Source organism: Heloderma suspectum, chromosome 3 (assembly GCF_057233095.1).
Source record: "Heloderma suspectum isolate Gila_16-S chromosome 3, 16-S_ref, whole genome shotgun sequence".
In the NCBI taxonomy this organism is placed as follows: domain Eukaryota; kingdom Metazoa; phylum Chordata; class Lepidosauria; order Squamata; family Helodermatidae; genus Heloderma; species Heloderma suspectum.
In genome coordinates this window covers 97,113,996-97,140,278 of record NC_139460.1, presented here as the reverse complement: position 1 = coordinate 97,140,278, position 26,283 = coordinate 97,113,996, and the positions used below count along the sequence as shown (strand labels likewise).

Here is a 26,283-nt window from a genome sequence, read left to right as displayed (position 1 = left end):
CCCTCCCCGCTTCTCTAAATGGCCACTGGTAAGTACTGAGTAATATGAACTGGGAGATGACACCTTGGATCTTATTGCCTCTTGCTGCGCATCCCATACACAGGAGTGGGTGGGCAGTACACTCTTCAGCCAATGCCAAACATATTAACCCCAGTCCTAGTAATTCCTGCTTTTCACCTAGTCCCCAAACCATCTAGAAAACAGTGACTGTTCCATATCCCTGTTCATTCATGGTATTCACGCCCTTGCCTACTACCCCCTTCCACAAACAGAATAGTAAATTGTTTGTTTATTTTTTTATATGAACAATCATGCAGGCATAGCACACAGTATTACTGGCCAGAGAACACCTGCTTGTCTCTGTTCTTTCCCCCATTCTATCCCTCCTTCCATGGGACTAAATGGTTTATAGCAGGAGTGGGCAACTTGTGGCCCTCTAGACATTTTCACTTATAATTCCCATCAGCCCTAGCCAGCCTATCCAATGGTGAGGAATGATAGCTGTAGGCCAAAATATCTAAAGCATGGCTGGCGTCAAGGGTGGCATCAAGGCATGCTTATACACCTGCTGAGGGCCCACATCCCAGCAGGGGCCCGCTGACAAGAGCTCCCTGGAGCTGCTTGTTCACCTGCCTCTCATGCTGGCCCAGGCAATGGTGGTGATGAGAAAGAGAAGCAGAAGATGCCACAGCCCACCTGCTCACTGGCTCTCTGCCTGTCAAGCAAGCATGTGGTGGCGATGATGAGCAATAGGAGGAGGAGCAACAGCGACTGGTGACAATGGTGGTGCCAAGGGAGACTCACCGAGGGAGGGGCCCATTGAGAGTGTCTTGCCCAAGGGCACTCAAAAACCTGGAGTCAGCACTGGTCTGGAAGGGCACAAGTTGCGCACCCCTGGTTTATAAAATTTAGGCTCCACCTCTCCTGAACTACTGCTTCCAGGGAGGACATGGGGTCCACTTCCTACATCACATTAAAAACTATAATTAGGCATCCTCTCAACCCCTTAACAGACTCTTCTGACTGGTAAGTGGAAGGGCTAACTCAGCGATGCCACACATTATTAAAAGGAATACTTGAAGACACTTGGATATTTTACTATGTAGTGCACATCAGATGATTTAATATTGTTGGTTGATTGGTTGTTATTTTCTGCTTTGAGCTCCTGAGAAAAGCTGCCTAAAATATTTAACATAAACAAAATGCTATCTTAATAGCATGTTCTTTGCTATTCACGCCTTTTGTAACTGAATGGGGTCGGAGATATTTTTATAACGGATCAGAAAGTAAGGGTAGGACTGGCTATTATTAAAGATCACATATCTGCTCTTTAAACTATCAGCACATGAATCATAACGTGGACCCCCAGGAAACCTGGCTGGGGGCTGACAATAAGACGACTCGCCTTCAGTGGATTTTCCCACCAAGACCTTTGCGAAGAACATGTAACGCAGTCCACCTTTCAAGGCTGGAGAGTATCCATGTGCATAAAATGCTTTTGGGGCAAAATAGGTTCCTTTCCCTAAGACAGCAAGATGTTGACCTGAGAGACGAGAGTCAAAGCCCTTCTGGCATATGGGAATTGTGTTTTTTGGTGCTGTGCCATGGAACAGGAACTTTTCCAAGTGCTGCTTCTCTTCCACTGTGAGTCCTTGAGACATTAACTCCTTCTGCCTGGAAGGAGAAAAAGGAGATAGAAAACAGTTAGAACAAAGATGGACACGTTGGGGTTATGTTCAGCCACCAAAGCTCTTTTATCTAATGCTGGTTACAGTGTAGTGGCAGAGTCATTATAATATATTTTACTGAGCTAACCTAACTGCTCATGGAGAAAGCAAGAGAATTCCAGAAAAACGTCTATTTCTGCTTCATTGACTACGCTAAAGCCTTTGATTGTGTGGATCACAACAAACTCTGGCAAATTCTTTAAGAGATGGGAGTACCAGACCACCTTACCTGTCTCCTGAGAAACCTGTACGAGGGTCAAGAAGCAACAGTAAGAACCGGACATGGAACAACCGATTGGTTCAAAATTGGGAAAGGAGTACGACAAGGCTCTATATTGTCGCCCTGCTTATTTAATTTATATGCAGAGTACGTCATGAGAAACACCAGGTTGGATGAATCACAGGTCGGAATTAAGATTGCCAGGAGAATTATCAACAACCTCAGATACGCAGACAATACCACCCTAATGGCAGAAAGCGAAGAGGATCTAAAGAGCCTCTTGTTGAGGGTGAAAGTGGAGAGTGCAAAAGCTGGTTTGAAACTCAACATTAAAAAAACGAAGATCATGGCATCTGGCCCCATCACTTCCTGGCATATAGAAGGGGAAGAAATGGAAGCAGTGACAGATTTTATTTTCTTGGGCTCCAAGATCACCTCAGACGGTGACTGTAGCCATGAAATTAAAAGATGCTTGCTCCTTGGGAGGAAAGCTATGGCAAACCTAGACAGCATAGTAAGAAGCAGAGACATCACCTTGCCGACAAAGGTCCGTCTAATCAAAGCTATGGCTTTCCCAGTAGCAACATATGGCTGTGAGAGCTGGACTATAAGGAAGGCTGAGCGCCGAAGAATCGATGCTTTTGAACTGTGGTGATGGAGAAGACTCTTACGAGTCCCTTGGACTGCAAGGAGGTCAAATCAGTCAATCCTGAAGGAAATCAACCCTGACTGCTCATTGGAAGGACAGATACTGAAGCTGAAGCTCAAATATTTTGGCCACTTAATGCGAAGAGAAAAGTCACTGGAAAAGACCCTGATGCTGGGAAAGATTGAAGGCAAAAGGAGAAGGGGATGGCAGAGGATGAGATGGCTAGATAGCATCACCGATGCAATGAATATGGACTTGAGCCCACTCTGGGAGAGAGCGCAGGACAGGAAGGCCTGGTGTGCTATGGTCCATGGGGTCACGAAGAGTCGGACACGACTGAACAACAACAAACCTAAGTGTACAAGTTTTTAAGTTTCAGAGAAGTCATGCAGTGCAAACCTATGCATGTCTCTCAGCAGTAAGACACATTGTGATCAGTGAGACTTACTCCCAGGTAAGTGTGCATAGGATTGCAGCCTTAATCAGGCAGAAGGGTTCCAGCTGGATCTAGACTAGTCCAATGAAATACCTTCTACTTACTTTGAATATTCTTCTATCTTTTGGAATCTCAGTATCAACTGCCATCCATTGAATGTTCAGCATTTAACAAAAGGATCATGTTATGTTACAAATCTCATACTCAGATACTGGTAATGGTTTAATGAAATCCTCTTCTTCTTTTACACTGAACTTGGGTCATCCTGTGCCTATCAATTTGAATACTCCAGGTATGTAGGAGATATTGGTTTGTCAATTTTTTTAAAAAGAAATTTAAGAACAGCAACCAAAAGCAGCCTGACCCTGGTTTCCAGGACCTATAGAACATTGAAGACATTTGAGCTATGGATTGTTGAGGATGTCAGTTGAATAAGGACAAGAAAAAACAAAGAAAATGGAGGGGGAAGGAACTGGCCTGCTTGAGCTCCTAAAAGGTTATGAAGAAGTGGGGAATCTGTGACCTTCCAGATGTTGGGCTACACTTCCCATCATCCCGGCCATTGGACATGCTTGATAGGGTTCATGGGAGAGTCCATCCAACAACTCTGGAGGACCATACATTCCCAATCCCTGGCTTATACTATACTGGAAGGGGAGATTATGGTTGGAGATGTATGCTATGAATGTTAAAAACTCTCCTCTCCATGCTACACAGGGAGATTTCAGGAGCATGGGAAAGGGAAGATATTTTCCTTTCTCACTCTCAAGAAAACACTTCCAAACTATATCGCAATAAAAATGCTCAGTTTCAAACTTTTAGTGCCTTTATAGTACAGCAGGAGATTCTGAAACCTTATTTATCAAAATATGTATATATTGCTTTTTTAGTTGATCAAAGGGGTTTACAATAATGAAACAATTGAAATTAAACAAAGAACTTCAAGGAAACCCAACATTGAAACTAAATAGCTACTGAAAACTTCAACCAAAAGCCAGCTTTAAAACAAAGTCTTGCAACTTTTTTGAAAATAATGAGGTAGCTGTCCTAATCTCTACTACAAGGAGATTCCAAAGAATTTCTGAACTTTCATGTCTTCAGAAAAAGAGTATAATTATTGATGTCAAAATCATGGTGACACGGATGTCCATGAAGGGGGGGGAGGGTTTCCTCACCCTCCCATAAGTTTAAATTTACTGATGTTTTCAAATGTCTGAAAATTAGGGAGTTCTTGTACTTCACACTGGTCAGCAGTGAGACATCTAGAGAACAAAGAGACCATTCCTAGTGAGGGAATTGTAGCAGGCTCTTGCTGCCAGGTCTGAACTCTCTCTCCTGTTCTCTAGGATGGAAAAGGTCAGCAGCAGCTGTCTGTTCAGATGAACACAGTTTGCTGTCCTCTTAAGGATGCTGCTTCTGAGTGGTGCCTGCAAATCCTATGAGACCTGGACACCCCATAAGTACAAAGATAATATTTACATAGTGGAATATGTTTGCATAAACATTCCCAAGCATAGTTTACTGTAATTTAGTTTTCTCCTTGTTATGATAGGCTTGCAACAGCCCTGTCCAGGCTTCCTTGGGCCCTGATCAAACATATCTACTTCTGCCTGGCTTGGCTCCTGCTAAAGACACTTCAGCTTCCCTAGCACTGGGCTCTGTCCTTCCCTCCCTCTTTAAGGAAGCAGAAACTCAGAGGAAGATTAACACTGCAGCTGTCCATTATGCTGTCTTCACTTTAGAGGCTAAACCGAAGCATCATAGAATCATAGAATAGTAGGGTTGGAAGAGGCCTACAAGACCATTAAGTCCAACCCCCTGCTCAGTGCAGGAATCCAAGTCAGAGCATCCCTGACAGATGGCTGTCCAGCCTCATCTTGAATGCCTCTAGCGTGGGAGAGCCCACTACCCCCCTAGGTCATTGGTTCCATTGTCATATTGCTCTGACAGGAAGTTTTTCCTGATGTTCAGCTGGAATCTGGCTTCCTGTAACTTGAGCCCATTATTCCATGTCCTGCACTCTAGGATGATCGAGAAGAGATCCTGGCCTTCCTCTCTGTGACAACCTTTCAAGTACTTGTAGAGTGCTATCATATCTCCCCTCAGTCTTCTCTTCTCAAGGCTAAACATGCCCAGTTCTTTCAGTCTCTCTTCATAGGGCTTTGTTTCCAGTCCCCTGATCATCTTTGCTGCCCTCCTCTGAACCCTCTCCAGCTTGTCTGCATCCTTCTTAAAGTGTGGTGCCCAGAACTGGACACAGTACTCCAGATGAGGCCTAACCAGTGCTGAGTAGAGGGGAACTAGTACTTCCTGGGATTTGGAAGCCATGCTTCTATTAATGCAGCCCAAAAGAGCATTTGCCTTTTTTGCAGCCACATCACATTGTTGGCTCATATTCAGCTTGTGATCGACAACAATTCCAAGATCCTTCTCGCTTATAGTGTTGTTGAGCCACGTATCCCCCATCTTGTAACTGTGCATTTGGTTTCTTTTTCCTAGGTGCAGAACTTGGCATTTATCCCTGTTAAATGTCATTCTGTTGTTTTCTGCACAGCACTCCAGTTTATCAAGATCACTTTGAATTTTGTTTCTGTCTTCCCAAGTATTAGCTATCCCGCCCAATTCTGTGTCATCTGCAAATTTGATCAGCATTCCCTGCACCTCCTCCTCCAACTCATTAATAAAAATGTTGAAGAGCACTGGGCTCAGGACTGAGCCCTGCGTTACCCCGCTCGTTACCTCTCCCCAGTTTGAGAAGATCCCATTGATAAGCACTCTTTGAGTCCGATTCTGTAGCCAACTATGGATCCACCTGATCATTGTTTCATCTAGCCCACTTGGAGCTAGTTTGCTCATCAGGATATCATGGGGCACTTTGCCGAAAGCTTTGCTGAAGTCGAGGTATATTATGTCCACAGCATTCCCACAGTCCACAAGGGAGGTTACTTGTTCAAAAAATGAGATCACATTCGTCTGGCAGGATTTCTCCTTGACAAATCCATGTTGGATTTGTCACATCAAATATGTGCTGGGGCTTGAATGCTGGAAGCTGTCTTATAGTGAGCCAGACTTTTGGCCCATCTAGCCCAGTATTGTCGACACTGACTGGCGGCAGCTCTCCAGGGTTTCAGGCAGGAGTTCTTCCAGCCCTGCTGGGAAATTGAACCTGGGACCTTCTGCATGCAAAGCAGAATTCCCAATTCCCAGGTTCAATTCCCAGGAGATGCTGGGAATTGAACCTGGGACCTTCTGCATGCAAAGCAGGTGCTCTGTCACTGAGCCACAGCCCCTCCTTACCACTGATCTACAGCTCAGCATTTAATGACTGTTAAGGAGCTTGCTGTTGGTTTCACTCTGTTGTATTTTGTTGCTCTACTGTTAAGTTTGTTGGTAAATTGTTTTCACATTTTGTACTGTACACCACCTTGAAGGCCTATTGGCCAAAAGTCACTCTAGAAATATTTCAACTGAAAAGTAAAAGAAAAGTAAAGTAAAGCTAAGGTAGTGGTTTCTGCCTACTCAGTGAACTCCCTAGGTCAGCACTCCCATGTTTTGGACTACAACTCCCAGCATTCTTGTCCACTGGCAATGGTGGCTGGGGCTGATAGGAACAGAAGTGCAAAATATTGTATTTGTTTGTTTGTTTGTTTGTTTATTACATTTCTATACCTCCCAGTACCTTAATCTCTCTCAGGGGTTAACAAAAAACCCCCATAAAATACAACATAGTAAATACAATAACAATAATTTGTGGATGGCACTGGGTTGGGGAACGCTGCTCTACTATTATTATTAATATATTTATTTATATCCCGCCCTTTTCCCAATACTGGGACACAAGACAGCTTTAGAACATTAAAACTTGTACAATTAAAACCTATAAATAGAAGTATACAAAAGTTAAAAATATAATAAAATCATCAATAATATTAAAATTGTATAAAATACCAAAATGTTAAAAGACAACAAGAAATATAGTATCCACCTGTCCTATTCTCACAGGTCCAGACTAGCTATATCCTCTAGGTATATAGAAGTATACAAGTTTGTCAATTAAAAGAAAAATAGGATGGAACATAAACACTCCAAAAGGCTGAACAAGGATCTGACTATTTGCAGTGTTTATATGACTGAACCTCATGCACCATTACATGGCACTGAAGAGAACCAACAAGAAACAATGGTGGGCTGTACCTGTTGCTGATTTACTGAATTGTATGGGATTATGCATTTCAGAACTAACTTCTAACAAATTACTTTATTTGTCCATTTAACAATAGCAGAGTAAGTCACTGGAAAGACATACAGCCTCCATTTGTCTATTGAACAACTATACTGTAGGACTCTAAACCAAATTAAAAAAAACACCTAAGGCTGAATTTCACACCTTTTACACAGAATCTGTCTTGGCTGTGGGGAATGCCAGACATAAGGGGTAGTATCCAAAGTTAGTCCTACATAGCATGGACCCATTTAAATGAATGGGACTCAAGTTAGTTGTGACTAACTTCAGCCTCATTCATTCAATGCATCTACTCTACGTAGGACTAACATCAGATACTACCCAAGGGCTGAAACCAGTCAGTATTTTTGTTAATGCTTGTCTGTCCATGACATAAAGGAAAATATAATACAAAGTGAGTCATTCTTTCAACAAAAACTGGAGTCTTCGAGGGTTTTGACCAAAACGACGGTAAATAACTTCTTTTATCAATTTCTCCTTGGGATAGGTCTTCAACTTTTCTCTATGGACACTCAGCACAAGCCAGACAATCTACCTTCACTTGTTGTCAAATGTAGCCATGTCTTCATGCTGCACAGTGCTAAAGGCTCGTTCAATTGTGCATATCGTAACTGGGTGGGAAAGTGCTGTAAGGATGGCCATTTTAATAGCAGAGAACAGTTTGGTGTGGTCCAAAAGTTCAGTAAGGCCCATGTTGCATATGTCACACAATGATGGGTGTATTTCTTTGGTATGTCTTTTTGCCCACAATTCATACCAAGAAACAGATTCATCTCCAAAGTTCTCAAATTTGTAAAGTTCCTGAATGGAACAGGCATGGGCTTGAAAGTCTTTTTCTTCAGATGTGTGGTACATCTGAGATGGATGTAGTTTCAGCAAACTGTAAGCAGCTTGGTTTTCATCCCTGAAACAAGTCCTCAGTGAGGTAATAAGCGAGACTGTAGATGGACCGCCAGTAGAACTCTTCTGTGGATTGGTTGGGATGACTGGCAGTTTTTTTGTTGTATGGTTTGTCTAGATGCTTTAAGTTCTACATCCATTTCATCTGCCAGTTTCTTGCACTTCTCTGTTATTGTGCTAAAGTTCTCCTCACTAACTTCCCTGTGTTGTTCCACTGTTCCCAGCAACTCTTGTATACGTGCTTTTATTTCCATTACATCTAACTTCACAGATCGGATCGCAGAGTTTGGGTGACGGGCTCTAGCACTGAAGAATATTTGCTTATGATCAGAAGACAAACAATAAAAGTTGATGGCCATGATGCACACAACAATTGGTACAAAAGTTGTCTTGTTTTGTTGCTTGATCCTGCTAACTGCTTGAGTTGCAATACTTGTGTAATTTTCTGCAAACACATGGATACTCCTGTATTTTTGAGTTTGCTGTGTTTCACATAGTATTTGTAAGTTGAGTATGAGATGTCATCTTTGGATTCTCTCACAGCAAAAAATTATGATGACTTTAATTGTGCCAACTGTAATTTGCACATCACTTACACTGTTAGATCATTTACAGTGAGATTCTATGGGAGATTCTATGGGATGAGCAGTGGACAAAAGTTGCCTGAGGATAGATTGCCCTGATTTGTGCTTCAACCCCACCTTCATTTTCTGCCATGGTTGAACAACAATCGTATCCTTGTCCAACTAACTTATTGAGATCCAGTACAAAATCAGAACAGCTAAGATTGTGCTGGCTTTGCCTACTGCAGTTTGGTCTAAGATTGAAATGAACCCAAGGAATTCCTCATGTACAGATGCATTCCCATCACTTTCTTCCAAAAATCTTACACCTGGAGACATTTATTCTATGCCAGAAATATCTCCTGTTTCATCTGCTACTACTAAGAATCTTATGGAATGTCAGCCTTCACAATATCTTCTCTCAAAATTTGGCCACTCAACTTTATTAACTCATGCTCTGTTCTTGCAGATGTGTACTTAGCACTGCTTGCCCCAGTTTCCTTTTTTAAAAAAAATAATCCCGCCTTATCACAAAACTGTAAAAGGTCCATCATGTTACCTTTTACTATGAAGAGCAAGGTCATGTGACCTACAATACACAATGCTTGATATTACAGAGAACAGCTTCTGTTTATTTTCCTGTATAGCTCTTGCATATGACTTACTAAATTGCTGTTCAATTGACACCTTTTTCCTGTTCATGACAGAAAGGAAGTTAGAAGAATCTTCACGTGAGCTACTATGCCATCCACTTTTTGAGTGCTCTCTTGCACCTTCATTGAAGTCTTTGTACTTGGTATAAACTTTGGTAATAAATGTGCCCTCTACTGCTTGTACTACTGGCTAGGGAAATAAAATACAATAACGACATACAGGTCCTTTAAAAAAAGCAGAGTATGCTAACCAAGGAGAATATTTAGAAAGCCATGCATGGTGAAGTGCTCTTAGATCAGTACTATCATGCCTCAAGTCATAACTTTCTGTAGGGGCCTAGCATTGTGTAAGCAGCTCAGACTTTTGCCATATCTGATGGAGGATTTGCTTTTGATATGTATTTCCCTATGTCCAACTTTTCCTGTTCAAGTTGTACAGTAGCTGCCTCAGTATTTTCACTTGGGATGTTCTCATGCCCTGCCTCTGCCTGCACCTAGAGATTTTCTGTGTCTTTTGAGGCAGACACACTGGGAGCTACTTGCATGTTGTCTGATGAAGTAGTGTTTGTAGTTGTGGATATCCATAGCTAAACTGTTTGTTTGTTTGTTTATTTCATTTCTTTACTGCCCAATAGCCAAAGCTTTCTGGGCAGTTCACAACAAAACAAATAGAAACAGCTGTGCTTCTTTGTTTTCTCTTTCTAGCGACCTTAAATAGAAAACTTGTGCCTTTCTTTTAACCTTCAACCAATCAAAACAGTAGCACTAAGTTTCTGTTTCCCCAGGAAAAGGATTTTCGCTACCCATTTCCTGAGAACCTTGTCAGCACTGGTTTGGCTTCTATTCTTGGCCACTGTCCCCACCTGCCCCTCAAAAAACAGGGCCAGATCCAATAGCACCCCCAAGCTCTTTAGCTAATCACAAAAAGGCATCACAACTCATTTGTTTATATTATCATTGTATTTGTAGGGTTTCCAAATTTTGTAACATTTGCAGAAGAAGCATAATTAGATCAGAACAAACAGCATTCATCTGAGCTGCCTGCTGGCCCACTAAGGCTCTCCTCCAGAAAACTGCAGAGTCTGAATCTGGCAGCCATTCTCAATAGGAGTGGTCTCAGAGATCACTCTAAACTTCTTGTTGACTAGCTGGATGTGCGTGTGTCTGCGTACATTAAAATACATACATACATACATACATACATACATACATTTAAGATTCCAGGGGGAGGCAAGTGCCTCCTTTGCCTCCCCTGCAGACACGCATACCTGGGTCTCCAAAGTGGTGCCCATGAGCCCACCAGACTCCCTGCCCCTCCTGATATTTATTTATTTAAATGAAATCATTTTTTTAATTGGTAGTTTGACATGCTGCAAAGCAAAGCATAGGTCTTCACCAGGTTACTTGTTTCTGAGCTTCATCAGTTGTCAGGCACAGAAAACTGTTGGTCAAAAGAATAGTTTTGGAGCTCAGATCCCAAACCATTCCTGTACTCTGCCTTGTACTTGTTTGTGGGTGAATTACTTTTCTTTAAGTCTCACCAGTTTGGCTTCTAGGAAATGGGTGTTTTGTAGCTGGCCACACTCACCATGTTTTGTGAATGGCCAACACCACTCCCAAAGCAACCATTTTGTGAGAGCACCCATTACACTCTCTCAAAAGTCCAAATGCATCCACTGACCTTAAAAGGTTGGGGACCCCTGTGTGATCACCAATGCACAAGAAACAAAAGCCCCAGTCACCAACCTAGCATTGCTAAAGCGAATGTGTTTGCATCTCTTTTACCTGTTGTACTTCTCCCAGAGATAGTCTTGTCTGATTCTGTAAATCCCCAAAATCACATATGAGTCTTGACTGAGAGAACTGTAGAAGCGAGAGCAAACATGAACATATGCATATTCTGATGCTGCCACTGCATGCTGCACATATCTGATCCTTCCTGGAGTAAATGGGACCCAGGCTGCAGGATATGGACCACAATATCCATCTGCAGGATCTTCCCCTGGGATAAGAGCCATGCAAGGGTTGAGGTTTCCTCTAGGTCCACTTGGCAGTGTTCTGAAAGGAGAAGATGATTACATTTATGCAGTGGTAAAGCACATGGTTACCCTGGAGCAAGCCCCACTGAACATAGTGGAATTTATTTCTGAGAATACACATGCAAAGGATTGTGCTGCAAAGCATTAAATGGAGGACATTTCTTTGGCCATACAGAGTGAGATAAATTATGTGCAGAGGAACCACAAGAGGGAGGTAGTGTGGTAAAGCAAACAGATTATCGGCAGAGGCCACATGGGTTCAAATCCCACCTCAGCCACATACTTACTGAATGTCCTTAGGCAAGTAAATATCACACAACTGTTGTTTCCTGTTTGGCAAAACAGGACCTATGCTTTCTCTGTACCCGCTTCCAATATGTTTCACATGTTTTATCTTGTTCTGCTTTCAGTAAAGCTGGACGAGATAAGAGTGAAAGTCAGTTTGCATATTGACAGGGGCTATATAAATAATTGATATATAACACACAGTAGGGCTCCCATTACCTAAAAGCTTCATTGCAGCACACAGCATATTTACTGGGGAAAAGTTGTTGATGGGGAGGGAAGGGCTAACTTTCCCCTCCCCAACACTACAACCCCTCCTCGTAAAATCACCCCTCCACAATTTCAATCAGGCTTTAAAAAAATCTCCATTGACCCCAATGAATGTGGGAGGGATGGTATGTGTGATTGTGTGTGTGTGACTGCATCTGTGTAAATGAGTGAGTGTGTGAATGAGATCTGGGCAATCATGCTGGGGCCACGTGCCAATAGTGGAGTGGCCCTGCCCACTTTGGGATATGGCCCTGCTGACTGCTGACATGTTTGCTCAGAGCCAGTTTGGCTCTTGGGCTGAAAAAGGTTCACCACCTCTGATATAAAGGCTCCTTGCTAGTCAGATTCCTCAAAACAAACACTGGGCTGAAAATGTTGCCCCCCCCCCCGCCCTTTCACAGGGCCATTCATCTCTTGTTAATGTGGAGAGAGGCATTTTCAGAGACACGAAGAGGGGTGGGCGAAACTGTAATATATTTAATGGGAAGGGGCTTACCATGATAGAGATGAGGCAGCAGAAGGATTGCAGCCTTTCTTTAAGAGAAAAAAAAATGCTTTGCTGCCACTGCAGCAGAACTGCATCAAGCAGCCATCAACAGTGTTCCTCATTGCAAAGAGCTGGCCCAATGGGAAAGACGCATAGCTTTGCCATTCTGTTTCCAATAACGAATATCACGGGGCTGCTGCTTTTTGAAGCTTCATTGCTTCTTGAAGCGGCAGCAAAGCTTTTTTCCTGTAAAAGAATGGCTACAGCCCTCTATCATGGTAAGCTACTCAACCCTTGAAAAATATTACAATTTTGCTCAGCCCCTGAAAATCTTCAGGGGGAATTTTCACCCATTCTACAAAAGTACTGAAAATTACTGGACTGAATACTTCAGACCAGCGCTACTTGAGACCTTATCCCATGCTACTTTTTCAATATATCCTTGATAATCCAATGTTGTTTTACCAGGTAGCAGTCACTATAACAAGATGACAGTTTCACCACCTTTTCCTATAATTCCTCACTCTTCTTCCCACCCTGGGCAGTAGACTCTTGATGTATATTTTATTGACATGAAATTTTATTCTGAAATAAAGTTGAAAATATAGGCAACGAAAGAGAAGAACACTATAAAATAGTACAACAAGATCACTAATTAATCAAGGGTGCAATCCTGTACATGTTTAAACACACACATAAAAAAGTCCTATAAGTCCTAGCATGCCCCAGCCAGCATAGCTGGCTGGGCAATGCTAGGATTGTAGGACTTTTCTCTCTCTAAAAAATGCATATGATTGTGCCCTAAGAGAAAAAGGAAAAATAAACTCACTCATTATAGTCCTTAGTATATCATGGGAAGGCTTGTGGGACAGTAAGGATGGGTTCGCATGACCACAGAGGGAAAATAAGCCTCCCTGCGGGTGCTGGTCATGAGCCACCTAATTAGCATAACTACCCTCTCGGGGTGCGGGTTTTCATGACGGCCGAAGCCAGTGAAAGTGGGTGGGTAGTGGTTTACAAACTCCCCTGAAACTCATGGCTTGTTCTAGGGTTGCTGGGTGGTTTGTAAACCACCCCAGTCACCCACCCTCGCTGGGTTCAGATATTACAACAAGCCATGCTAGGCAAGGCTAATTATGCTAATTGGGGAGCTCATAACCAGCGCTTGCAGGGAGGGAAAATAAACCACCATGGTTTGTTTTTCCCTCCAGGATTGTGCAAACCCAGTCTGAGAGTGAAAGAGCCTGAGGAGAGGCTCACTAACTATCAGGAGACTTTGGATGTGTAGCTGAATCACAATCAGAAAAAAAAATCTGTATTTTGTGTGGAATATGTTTAGAAGCTTGAAGGGTTTCCACACAAGAGATATACAGAAACCACAGTGCCATTATGTCTTTTTTTTAAACTGGAATTCTTTGCTTGTTGCACTGAGGGGGTACGTTTGTCCATAATCATGGTCTTCCCAATTGTATCAGTTCGCTGCTGATTAGCAAGTTGCTTGGAAGACTTCCAGTTACATGCTATACCATACTTTGCTGAAGAAGGTCTTTATGCAAGAATCTAGGGTCATTAGGTTCACAACGATGAAGAAGCTTTGCTTTAGGAGCTACCTGTAGTCTAATGAGGAGAAATCCCTGATGCATCGTCTTCATTTATAGTGGAAAGTTCTGCAGCAGAGGAACTGCCACTTTGTTGTGCTATAAAAGTACCGGTTAAGTGGTGATTCTCCCATTTATCCAGGAGGCCTGGTAAATGGCATAATAAGTATCATTTGAGAGCCCTAATGAAATACCTTTTGCTAGAATGTCATAGGTGGAAATACTTACTTTAGGAATGGTGCCATCTGAGCGAGTGAGCGATAAACTGGCCGTACTTGAATGGGATACACTTCTTGTGTTTCTACATTGGTGTGAATGAAGTTATTCAGGTCTATAAAGTGAAGCTGTCCTTTCCAAGTGAAACTGTGATACTGCAAGGCCTTATCATAAACGTTAATAATTTCACTGCTGATTTTCTAACCAGAGAGAAGGAGGAGAAACATAATCAGAGAAGAATGGAATTGTATAGAATGGAATGAATAGTGAGCGATTTCCTATATCAGCCTTCCTCTACCTGGGGCCCTGTAGCTGCACTGGACTACAAATCCCATACTCCCTGGCCAGCATGACCATTCTGATTGGGGATGGTGTGAGTTGTAATCAAGTACATCTGGAGGACAACAGGTTGTAGAAGGTTGTTCTAGCTCTAGACTGTTCCAGAGGTAAGTGCATCCAATGTCCAGAGAAGACAACTTCAAGTCTTTCCAGTGTAGCTTGTTCTATTACATGATTGCTCTTAATTGTGACTCTCATTACCAATCCTAAGATGTATTTTGTTGTAAAATGAACACATTCCTTCTTGTTCTTCCCTTCATGGTCATAGTAACACATCATTCCCCTTTCACAGCTGTAGATATAGATATAGATGATATAGAACAAAACTTCCATTGCGTGCTTACATTACTTTTACTAGTTCCAGGCTAAGTACGTATCAAGAAAATAAAATAGGGCAAGTTGCTAAATAGATAGGGCATCTTCATAATCCCCCACTCCCAACACACAGTAACCTTAGTCTAATAGGTTTCCATGTTCAACATAGTGCTTCCCTCACATGGAATGGCAACCCTTCCTTGCTAATCTCCTTACCACTGGATATTCATTCCACCGTGAGTCTTGACAGTAAAATATACGCCATGTTGTATGCAGCATAGGATTTTGCTGGGGATCACAGCTATTAGATAGACGTCGTATCTTGCAATAAGGACCAAATGGGTACATTGCCATGTATTGAAATCTGACTTTGCCTTTTGACCCATCCCTATGGAAGGAAAAACAATTTTTAGAAATTATTTCCAAGTTGTATTTAAGTCTTTTGCTCCTTTCCCCCCCATAGCAGAGCAAATGGACTATGCTGAAAATAGACCAAAACTCTCTGCGCACCACCAATAAATTCTGTGCCTCATATACAGAGGTGTTGTGACAGAATCTGATGTGGTGATGCTCTTAGGACTGAAACAATGAGATGCAGTTGCTCTTCTGTATCAGTATAACCTCAGCTTGCAACATCTGATCTTTTTGATTAATGTTATTGTATTGTAACTTCTCTGTTTTATACAGTCAGGGCCAGAAATATTGGAACAAGGATAACTGTTTTGGCAGTTGGCCTCTGTATACCACCACATTGAAGTTGAAAGAAAACACACCCAGATGAGAGCGAAGCCAGCACTTTCAGCTGTAATTCAAGGGGTTGGACAAAAGTGGGGCACTATCCATTCAGGAAGTACAGCCAGTGGCATACACACACACCCATTGTTGGTGGCTCATAAGTAATGGAACGAATGGCTGCATGGCCTGGTGTGGCCTGTTTCCAGGGTGCCCCATGACCAATCAAGCAGATAAAAGGCCTGGAGGTGGTTCTGAGTGTTACATTTGCATTTGATAGCTGTTCACTGGAACCCCCAACATGAGGTCCAAAGAGGTGTCCATGAGAGTGAAGGAGGCCATCATTAGGCTGAGGAAACAAAATAAACCCACCAGAGAGATAGCAAAAACAGTGGGAGTGGCCAACACAACAGTTTGGAACATCCTGAAAAAGAAGGAATTAACTGGCAAGTTCAGCAACAGCAAAAGACCTGGAAGACCACAGAAGGCAACTAAAGTGGATGACCGCAGAATTCTGCTCATTGTAAAAAGGAACCCTTTCACAACATCTAGCCAGGTCAAGAACGCTCTCGCAGATGTAGGCATGTCATTGTCAACATCTACAGTCAAGAGACAGCTTTATGAATGTAAATACAGAGGCTTCACAACAAGGTGCAAACCACTGGTAATACTCAAGAACAGACAGGCCAGATTAGCCTTTGCCAGCAAACACCTAAAAAACCCTGCCCAGTTCTGGAATAAGAATCTTTGGACTGATGAAACCGAGATTAACATGTACTTGAATGATGGGAAGAGAAAAGTATGGAGAAGGAAAGGAACAGCTCATGATCCAAAGCATACCACATCATCTGTCCAACATGGTGGAGGCAGTGTTATGGCATGGGCATGTATGGCTGCCAATGGAACCGGGTCACTGGTGTTTATTGATGACCTGACTGTTGATAAAAGCAGCAGGACGAATTCTGAAGTGTATAGGGCTATACTTTCTGCTCAGATTCAGCCGAATGCTGCCAAACTGATAGGATGCCGCTTCATATTGCAGATGGATAATGACCCAAAACATACAGCAAAAGCTACCCAAGAGTTTCTCAAGGCAAAGAAGTGGGATATTCTTCAATGGCCAAGTCAGTCACCTGATCTCCACCCAATAGAGCATGCTTTTCACTTACTGAAGACAAGACTGAAGGCAGAAAGAACCACAAACCAGCAGCTGAAGGCAGCTGCAGTAAAGTTCTGGCAAAGCATCTGGAGGGAGGAAACTCAGCATTTGGTCATGTCCATGGGTTCCCTTCAAGGATCACTGCCTTGTTGTGGCGAAGGGGCTTGCGTAACTCAGTGAAGCCATAAGCTATGCCATGCAGGGCCACCCAAGACGGACAGGTCATGGCAGAGAGTTCTGACAAAATGTGGTCCACTGGAGAAGGAAATGGCAACCCACTCCAGTATTCTTGCCAAGAAAACCCCATGGAACGTATCACAAGGCTCAAAGATATAATGCCGGAAGTTGAGCCCCTCAGGTTGGAAGGTGTCCAATATACTACTGGGGAAGAGCAGAGGGTATTTCCAAGTAGCGCCAGAAAGAGTGAAGCGGCTGGGCCAAAGCCGAAAGGACACTCAGCTGTGGATGTGTCTGGTGGTGAAAAGAAAATCCGATGCTGTAAAGAACAATATTGTTTAGGAACCTGGAATGTCAGATCAATGAATCAAGGTAAGCTGGAGGTGGTCAAACATGAGATGGCAAGATTGAACATCGACATCTTGGGAATCAGTGAACTAAAATGGACAGGCATGGGCGAATTTAATTCAGGTGACCATCATACCTACTATTGTGGGCAAGAATCCCTTAGAAGAAATGGAGTAGCACTCATAGTCAACAAAAGGGTGGGAAAAGCAGTACTGGGGTACAATCTTAAAAATGATAGAATGATCTCAGTACGAATCCAAGGCAAACCATTCAACATCACAGTAATTCAAGTCTATGCCCCAACCACTGATGCCGAAGAAGCTGAGGTTGATCGGTTCTATGAAGACCTACAACACCTTCTAGAACTAACACCAAAAAAGATGTCCTCTTCATCATAGGGGATTGGAATGCTAAAGTAGGAAGTCAAGAAATCACCGGGATAACAGGCAGGTATGGCCTTGGTATACAAAATGAAGCAGGACAAAAGCTAATAGAGTTTTGCCAAGAGAACACGCTGATCATAGCAAACACTCTTTTCCAACAGCACAAGAGACGACGCTACACATGGACATCACCAGATGGTCAATATCGAAATCAGATTGATTATGTCCTTTGCAGTCAAAGATGGAGAAGCTCTATACAGTCAGTCAAAACAGGACCTGGAGCTGACTGTGGCTCAGATCATGAGCTGCTTCTTGCAAAATTTCGGCTTAAATTGAAGAACGTAGGGAAAACCACTAAACCATTCAGGTATGACCTAAATCATTTCCCTTATGAATATACAGTGGAGGTGAGGAATAGATTTCAGGGATTAGACCTGATAGACAGAGTGCCTGAGGAACTATGGACAGAGGTCCGTAACATTGTTCAGGAGGCAGCAACTCAATCCATCCCAAAGAAAAAGAAATGCAAGAAAGCAAAGTGGCTGTCTGATGAGGCTTTACAAGTAGCTGAGGAAAGAAGGGAAGTGAAAAGCAAAGGAGAAAGGGGAAGATATATCCAACTGAATGTAGAGTTCCAGAGAATAGCAAGGAGAGACAAGAAGGCCTTCTTAAATGAACAATGCAAAGAAATCGAGGAAAACAACAGAATGGGAAAGACTAGAGATCTCTTCAAGAAAATTGGAGATCTCAAGGGAACGTTTTGTGCAAAGACGGGCATGATAAGGGACAAAGAAGGCAAGGACCTAACAGATGCAGATGAGATTAAGAAGAGGTGGAAAGAATACACAGAAGAACTATACAGGAAAGATCTTAATGTCCCTGATAGCCATGATAGTGTGGTCACTGAACTTGAGCCGGACATCCTAGAGAGTGAAGTCAAGTGGGCCTTAGGAAGCATTAGTAACAATAAAGCTAGCACAGATGACAGTATTCCAGCTGAGCTATTTAAAATCCTAAAAGATGATGCTGTTAAAGTGCTGCATTCAATATGCCAACAAATTTGGAACACTCAACAATGGCCGCAAGACTGGAAAAGGTCAGTTTACATTCCAATTCCAAAGAAGGGCAATGCCAAAGAGTGTTCAAACTACCGCACAATTGCGCTCATTTCACATGCCAGCAAGGTGATGCTCAAAATCCTACAAGCTAGGCTTCAGCAGTATGCGAACCGAGAACTACCGGAAGTACAAGCTGGGTTTCGAAGAGGCAGAGGAACTAGAGATCAAATCGCCAACATTCGCTGCATCATGGAGAAAGCAAGAGAATTCCAGAAAAACGTCTATTTCTGCTTCATTGACTAGCTAAAGCCTTTGATTGTGTGGATCACAACAAACTGTGGCAAATTCTTAAAGTGATGGGAGTACCAGACCACCTTACCTGTCTCCTGAGAAACCTGTACGAGGGTCAAGAAGCAACAGTAAGAACCAGACATGGAACAACCGATTGGTTCAAAATTGGGAAAGGAGTACGACAAGGCTGCATATTGTCACCCTGCTTATTTAACTTATATGCAGAATGTTGTTGTTGTTGTTGTTCAGTCGTTCAGTCGTGTCCGACTCTTCGTGACCCCATGGACCATAGCATGCCAGGCCTTCCTGTCCTGCGCTCTCTCCCGGAGCGTGCTCAAGTTCATATTCATTGCATCCGTGATGCTATCTAGCCATCTCATCCTCTGCCGTCCCCTTCTCCTTTTGCCTTCAGTCTTTCCCAGCATCAGGGTCTTTTCCAGGGAGTTTTCTCTTCGCTTCAGCTCTTCATATTGGAGCTTCAGCTTCATTATCTGTCCTTCCAATGAGCACTCAGGGTTGATTTCCTTTAGGATGGACTGATTTGACCTCCTTGCAGTCCAGGGGACTCGTAAGAGTCTTCTCCAGCACCACAGTTCGAAAGCATCAATTCTTCGGCGCTCAGCCTTCCTTATAGTCCAGCTCTCACAGCCATACATTACTACTGGGAAAACCATAGCTTTGATTAGACGGACCTTTGTCGGCAAGGTGATGTCTCTGCTTCTTACTATGCTGTCTAGGTTGGCCATAGCTTTCCTCCCAAGGAGCAAGCGTCTTTTAATTTCATGGCTACAGTCACCGTCTGCGGTGATCTTGGAGCCCAAGAAAGTAAAATCTGTCACTGCTTCCATTTCTTCCCCTTCTATATGCCAGGAAGTGATAGGGCCAGATGCCATGATCTTCGTTTTTTTAATGTTGAGTTTCAAACCAGCTTTTGCACTCTCCTCTTTCACCCTCAACAAGAGGCTCTTTAGATCCTCTTCGCTTTCTGCCATTAGGGTGGTATCGTCTGCATATCGGAGGTTGTTGATAATTCTCCCAGCAATCTTAATTCCGACTTGTGATTCATCCAACCCGGCATTTCTCATGATGTACTCTGCATATAAGTTAAATAAGCAGGGTGACAATATGCAGCCTTGTCGTACTCCTTTCCCAATTTTGAACCAATCGGTTGTTCCATGTCTGGTTCTTACTGTTGCTTCTTGACCCTCGTACAGGTTTCTCAGGAGACAGGTAAGGTGGTCTGGTACTCCCATCACTTTAAGAATTTGCCAGAGTTTGTTGTGATCCACACAATCAAAGGCTTTAGCGTAGTCAATGAAGCAGAAATAGACGTTTTTCTGGAATTCTCTTGCTTTCTCCATGATGCAGCGAATGTTGGCGATTTGATCTCTAGTTCCTCTGCCTCTTCGAAACCCAGCTTGTACTTCCGGTAGTTCTCGGTTCGCATACTGCTGAAGCCTAGCTTGTAGGATTTTGAGCATCACCTTGCTGGCATGTGAAATGAGCGCAATTGTGCGGTAGTTTGAACACTTTTTGGCATTGCCCTTCTTTGGAATTGGAATGTAAACTGACCTTTTCCAGTCTTGTGGCCACTGTTGAGTGTTCCAGATTTGTTGACATATTGAATGCAGCACTTTAACAGCATCATCTTTTAGGATTTTAAATAGCTCGGCTGGAATACTGTCATCTCCGCTAGCTTTGTTGTTACTAATGCTTCCTAAGGCCCACTTGACTTCACTCTCTAGGATGTCTGGCTCAAGTTCAGTGACCGCACTATCATGGCTATCAGGGACATTCAGATCTTTCCTGTATAGTTCTTCTGTGTATTCTTGCCACCTCTTCTTAATCTCATCTGCTTCTGTTAGGTCCCTGCCTTCTTTGTCCTTTATCATGCCCGTCTTTGCACAAAACGTTCCCTTGAGATCTCCAATTTTCTTGAAGAGATCTCTAGTCTTTCCCATTCTGTTGTTTTCCTCGATTTCTTTGCATTGTTCATTTAAGAAGGCCTTCTTGTCTCTCCTTGCTATTCTCTGGAACTCTGCGTTCAGTTGGGTATATCTTCCCCTTTCTCCCTTGCTTTCGCTTCCCTTCTTTCGTGAGCTACTTGTAAAGCCTCATCAGACAGCCACTTGGCTTTCTTGCATTTCTTTTTCTTTGGGATATATGCAGAGTACATTATGAGAAATGCCAGGTTGGATGAATCAAAGGTTGGAATTAAGATTGCTGGGAGAATTATCAACAACCTCCGATATGCAGACGATACCACCCTAATGGCAGAAAGCGAAGAGGATCTAAAGAGCCTCTGGTTGAGGGTGAAAGAGGAGAGTGCAAAAGCTGGTTTGAAACTCAACATTAAAAAAACTAAGATCATGGCATCTAGCCCTATAACTTCCTGGCATATCGAAGGGGAAGAAATGGAAGCAGTGACAGATTTTACTTTCTTGGGCTCCAAGATCACTGCAGACGGTGACTGTAGCCATGAAATTAAAAGACGCTTGCTCCTTGGGAGGAAAGCTATGGCAAACCTAGACAGCATAGTAAGAAGCAGAGACATCACCTTGCCGACAAAGGTCCGTCTAATCAAAGCTATGGTTTTCCCAGTAGTAATGTATGGCTGTGAGAGCTGGACTATAAGGAAGGCTGAGCGCCGAAGAATTGATGCTTTTGAACTGTGGTGCTGGAGAAGACTCTTACGAGTCCCCTGGACTGTAAGGAGGTCAAATCAGTCCATCCTAAAGGAAATCAACCCTGAGTGCTCATTGGAAGGACAGATACTGAAGCTGAAGCTCAAATATTTTGGCCACCTAATGCAAAGAGAAAACTCTCTGGAAAAGACCCTGATGCTGGGGAAGAGTGAAGGCAAAAGGAGAAGGGGACGGCAGAGGATGAGATGGCTAGATAGCATCACCGATGCAATGAATATGAACTTGAGCACACTCCGGGAGAGAGCGCAGAACAGGAAGGCCTGGCGTGCTATTGTCCATGGGGTCACGAAGAGTCGGACACGACTGAACGACTGAACAACAACAACAATGGGTTCCAGACTTCAGGCAGTCATTGACTGCAAAGGATTTTCATCCAGGTATTAAAGGCGATCCTGAAATTTGAAATGATGTTGGTTTGTTCCATTACTTATGAGCCCCCAACAATGGGTGTGTGTGTATGCCACTGGTTGTACTTCCTGAATGGTTAGTGCCCCACTTTTGTCAAACCCCTTGAATTACAGCTGAAAGTCTTGACTTCGCTCCCATCTGGGCGTGTTTCCTTTCAACTTCAATGTGGTGGTGTACAGAGGCCAACTGCCAAAACAATTATCCTTGTTCCAATATTTCTGGCCCTGACTGTAGTACACCTTCATAAGATCAACTTCATATTCCTGAAATTGTTCCAAAATCACCAGTGTGTTCAAAAGGGCATACTAAGGGGGGATCTTCACGACAATGGAATGAGAAGCGCTTTGGAGTATTATCTGGATTTTCATGGAATCAGCTTTGGTCTGTCAGGGACACATGAAGCAAGAAAAGCTGAGTGTACCGTACCTTAGAAATCTACTTTTCACGGGTCACACAGCGCTTGACAGGAACATACTTCCGGGTTGGGTGGGCAGAGTAGAACTGAATGTTATCAACCTGGCAGGGGCTGCTCAACCAATGAGAGAGGCTTGTTTCCCTGCCCCTTTCCAGGATCCTCCCTGCTACTACATTATTATGAATGGAGAGTAACTAATTCACAATTCTGAAGGCTAGAAACAGCACAACAAAGGCAGGCTAGATACTCCCTCTCCATGACAGCATCCCACCAGTGCAAATAAGCTCCATTCCAGCAAACAGTCAGGAAGTTTTTGCTTCAACCTCCCTTTCTCCTTCTCTGGCCGCTTCTCCCTGCTCACAATGACAGGCTTCTCTGCTCCCGTGCAGCCTGAGACCACTGTAGATTGCTATTGTGATAAAGCCCTTATGCAGATTTGTTTAATGCCAAAAGAAAGAGGAGAATAGGGGGAAATGGGAGGATGGGGGGAAAATGCTCACTTTTCCCTGAAGAAGCCAAAATCTCCAATTATCCAGTGCAGCATCTGAAGGCTTGCCATGAGAGCATCCCACCATCCCAGTTTCGCTCCATTCCAGGAAACTGTCATGGAGCTATAGCTTGCTTCCAAGCCCCCATTCTCCTTCTCTGGCCACTTCTCCCTGCTCACAATGACAGGCTCCTCTGGTCCCATGATCCTGAGACCACAGATTGCTACTGCGATTAAGCCCTTATGCGCATAAGTCTTATGCCCTTAAGCCCTTACTGCAAGCATCACAGAGAAGCAAACTTATGAGACATCAGAGAAGTGACTTCATACAATATCACAGAAGCCAAGTAATGCAAACATCAGAGAAGTGCATAATAATGGAGGTTAATTACTCCCACTGGCAAAAAGGAAGTGCAGTGTGATTCTGAAGGCTTGAAAGAGCATTCTAGCACTTTGATGTTTTGGAAAGACAGACTAGTTATTCTAGTTACCTAGGTTACTGAGGGTACAGCCAGGTGAAAGACACACCCCTAGGAACAGCCTGATCCTACTGAATTTAAAGCAGAGGGATTGGGACACAGCAGCTGAACTTCAGGGGAGCCAAATTAAAGCTAAAAAAATGGAGTAAAAGTACTCTGAAAAAATGTGGCTTCCCCACAGGTAAACTCTGGGGTGGCTGTACAGTGGCCATGATGTCATGTGTCCCTAACGACTTTAAGCCACAGCAGGATCAGAGAAAACCTCCTATGTAGAGAGGCCCCAAGATTCCCACCTAAACTCCAACAGTTCCATTTGTACTCCATTCTTCAGAGCAGCATTTCTTTCACAACAACTCTGTAAGGGAGGTGAAGCTGAGAGTTAGTGACATGCCCAAGGCCACTCAGTGAGCTTCTGGGCAAAAAAGGATTTGATCCTGGGTTGCCATGTCCAAGCCCAACACTCTAGCCACCACAATGCATTGGTTCACACTACACTAAATCCCCAGGGCCAGATCTACATGGCAACCAAACATAAACAATTTCATGTTTAATGCGGATGTTCATGAAATTGGCTTTGGTTGATCAGGGGCACGCGAAGCAAAACATGCGGAGAAAACGCTACCTTAAAACCTGCTTTTCACAGGTCAAACTGCACTTTAATCTGCCTTACTTTGTGGTTGGATGGGTGGAATGCCGCTAGTAGAAGTGATCATCATCAACCCCATAGATGCTGCTCAGCCAATGAGAGAGGCTTGCTCCCTGCCCCTCTCCATGCTGCACTGCTCAGGGAAGTTTAATGGAAGAGATGAATAATGTCAGATAGTCTACCCTACACCTCTCCCCCTCACAACCACCAACTTGGAACCAGCAAAATTGAAGTCTGAGGACAGACTGATGGGTGGGCAGACACGAGGCCCCAAGGGCCTACACAGAGGGAAAGGGCTGGAATTGCCTCCCTCTGCTACCACTCTAGAGTCAGCAGTGGCAGCTACTGCTGCTGCGGCCTCCACTTCCCTGACTGGAACTAAGCTTCCTCCTCCTCCCCACAAACATGCAGGAAAATCACACACACAGGGGACTATTCTGAAAGGGAGACATGAATGAATCAGAGACTGCTATTTGTGAATGGAAAAAGCAAACCGCTGCATTCTTCTGTAGGGGCAACCCAGCATGATTCCGTGATTGGGGAGGCTTGTTCCCAGTCCTGTTCATGCTCCCTTGCTATACTGGCCACCCTCTCTCCTTCCCCCCTGTGTATTCCTTAGTTGCAGGTGTATTGCATGACTGTGAAGTTGTAGGTGTATTGCAGTAATGCGACTGTGAAATAGCAGCTGAAGGCTCCTGCTACTGGCTGCCTTTGCTCCTTCTGCTCTGTGTATTCTTTATTGTGCACTACATATAAACGGGCTACTCCACTACTGTGAATGAAATATGGATGTACGAAAGCCTCACCTGGCTCCATGCCGGGCAATCCGCAGTGTGGGGGAGGTGCTCCGTCCCTCCCCCTGGAATCTTCCCCGGCCGGCTCTGCTCCACAGCGACTCCACGGAGCTGCCGGCCAGGGCCGGCCACAGCCGGAGTTCCGGCCGCGGCCAGGCTGCTGCAGCCACAAATGGCAACTGTCGTAGCGGCCACCATTTGTGTCCTTGCAGTAAGCCGTGATAGGCTACGCCATTTGCGTGGCTGCCTTTTGCTGTGATAGGCTATGTAAATACTTACGTAGCCTATCACGGCTTACTGCAAGGACACAAATGGCGGCTGGCCGGGAGACCAACTGGAGCCGCTACTGCCACATCCACCGCTGCATCCACCGCATCTGCAACCAGATAAGCCTGGGGGATTCCACGAGGTGGCGGGGGGGGGGGGAGGCCGTTCCGCCATGGATTCCGGGACTGGAGTCCGTGGTGGAATTCTCTGACATCCCTAGAATGAAACAGAGCTACTGCTATCATGAATGGGAAAAGGAGGCTACTTATTGTGAAAGCAGCCCTACTGAAAATGGGGAAAAAGAGGGAACGCGGGGAGGGGCGGCTCCACCCCTTGACCACATCCTTGGCAGGGCACAGCCAGGTCACAGAGGCATGCCTGGGATTTAATGTGAGGGGATGGAGCACACTGCCACAGAGACTCTCAGCCCAACCTACCTCACAGGGTTGTTGTTGTGAGGATAAAATGGAGGAGGAGGATTCTGTATGCCACCTTGAGTTCCTTGGAGGAAAAAAGGTGGGATATAAATGTAATCAATCAATCAATCAATCAATCACCGCTCCAGAGCCACATTTAAGAAAAATGATGGGGTAGAAGGACTTTCCGAAAATGCAGCTTTTCATGACGGAAGCTGCTCTACCTGTCATCGTCACACTCTATACTACATGCTCCAACCCAGGGATTGGGAACCTCTAGCCCTCCAGATGTTGCAAGACTACACTCCCATCCTCTCTCACCATTGGGCATGCTGGCTGGGCCTGATGGGAGTTAGAGTCCTGCAACTTCTGGGGGGTCACAAGTTCCCTACCCCTGCTCTTACTTGTGGCTTTCTTCTGCTCCCTTGTCTTTTTTCTTTTTGCTACTGCTTTCCCCCTTCCTTCTTACCACTTATTAGCATTACACCACCTCTTCCCATTCTCTTAGCTCTCTTCCCTGTTTGCTATCCTTCCTTTGCCACAATCTCAGCGATGACCCATCTGCAGCTTTGTACACT

The 26,283-nt window shown here is 44.0% G+C and overlaps 1 protein-coding gene across 1 annotated transcript; it reads right to left on the bottom strand.

Annotated features, from left to right (window-relative positions):
• Window positions 1-1,097: 1,097 nt before the first annotated feature.
• Window positions 1,098-15,322, bottom strand: LOC146349986 (protein mono-ADP-ribosyltransferase TIPARP-like). Its single transcript, XM_084841738.1, has 4 exons — window positions 15,157-15,322; window positions 14,299-14,486; window positions 11,177-11,449; window positions 1,098-1,674 (listed from the first exon to the last, which is right to left on the bottom strand). The coding sequence occupies exons 1-4, from the start codon at window positions 15,292-15,294 to the stop codon at window positions 1,233-1,235; spliced, it is 1,041 nt and encodes a 346-aa protein (XP_084697864.1). The 5' UTR covers window positions 15,295-15,322; the 3' UTR covers window positions 1,098-1,232.
• Between the last annotated feature and the right edge of the window lie 10,961 nt (window positions 15,323-26,283).

What these genes read in the sequence shown, in the direction of transcription:
- LOC146349986 (XM_084841738.1), bottom strand. Translation starts at nt 15,294, where the DNA reads ATGGCAATGTACCCATTTGGTCCTTATTGCAAGATACGACGTCTATCT. An exon ending in GGTGGAATGAATATCCAGTG is followed by an intron (nt 14,487 to 15,156) that starts GTAAGGAGATTA and finishes CTCTCTGGTTAG; the next exon opens with AAAATCAGCAGTGAAATTAT. An exon ending in CTCTGGGAGAAGTACAACAG is followed by an intron (nt 1,675 to 11,176) that starts GTAAAAGAGATG and finishes TTCTCCTTCCAG; the next exon opens with GCAGAAGGAGTTAATGTCTC.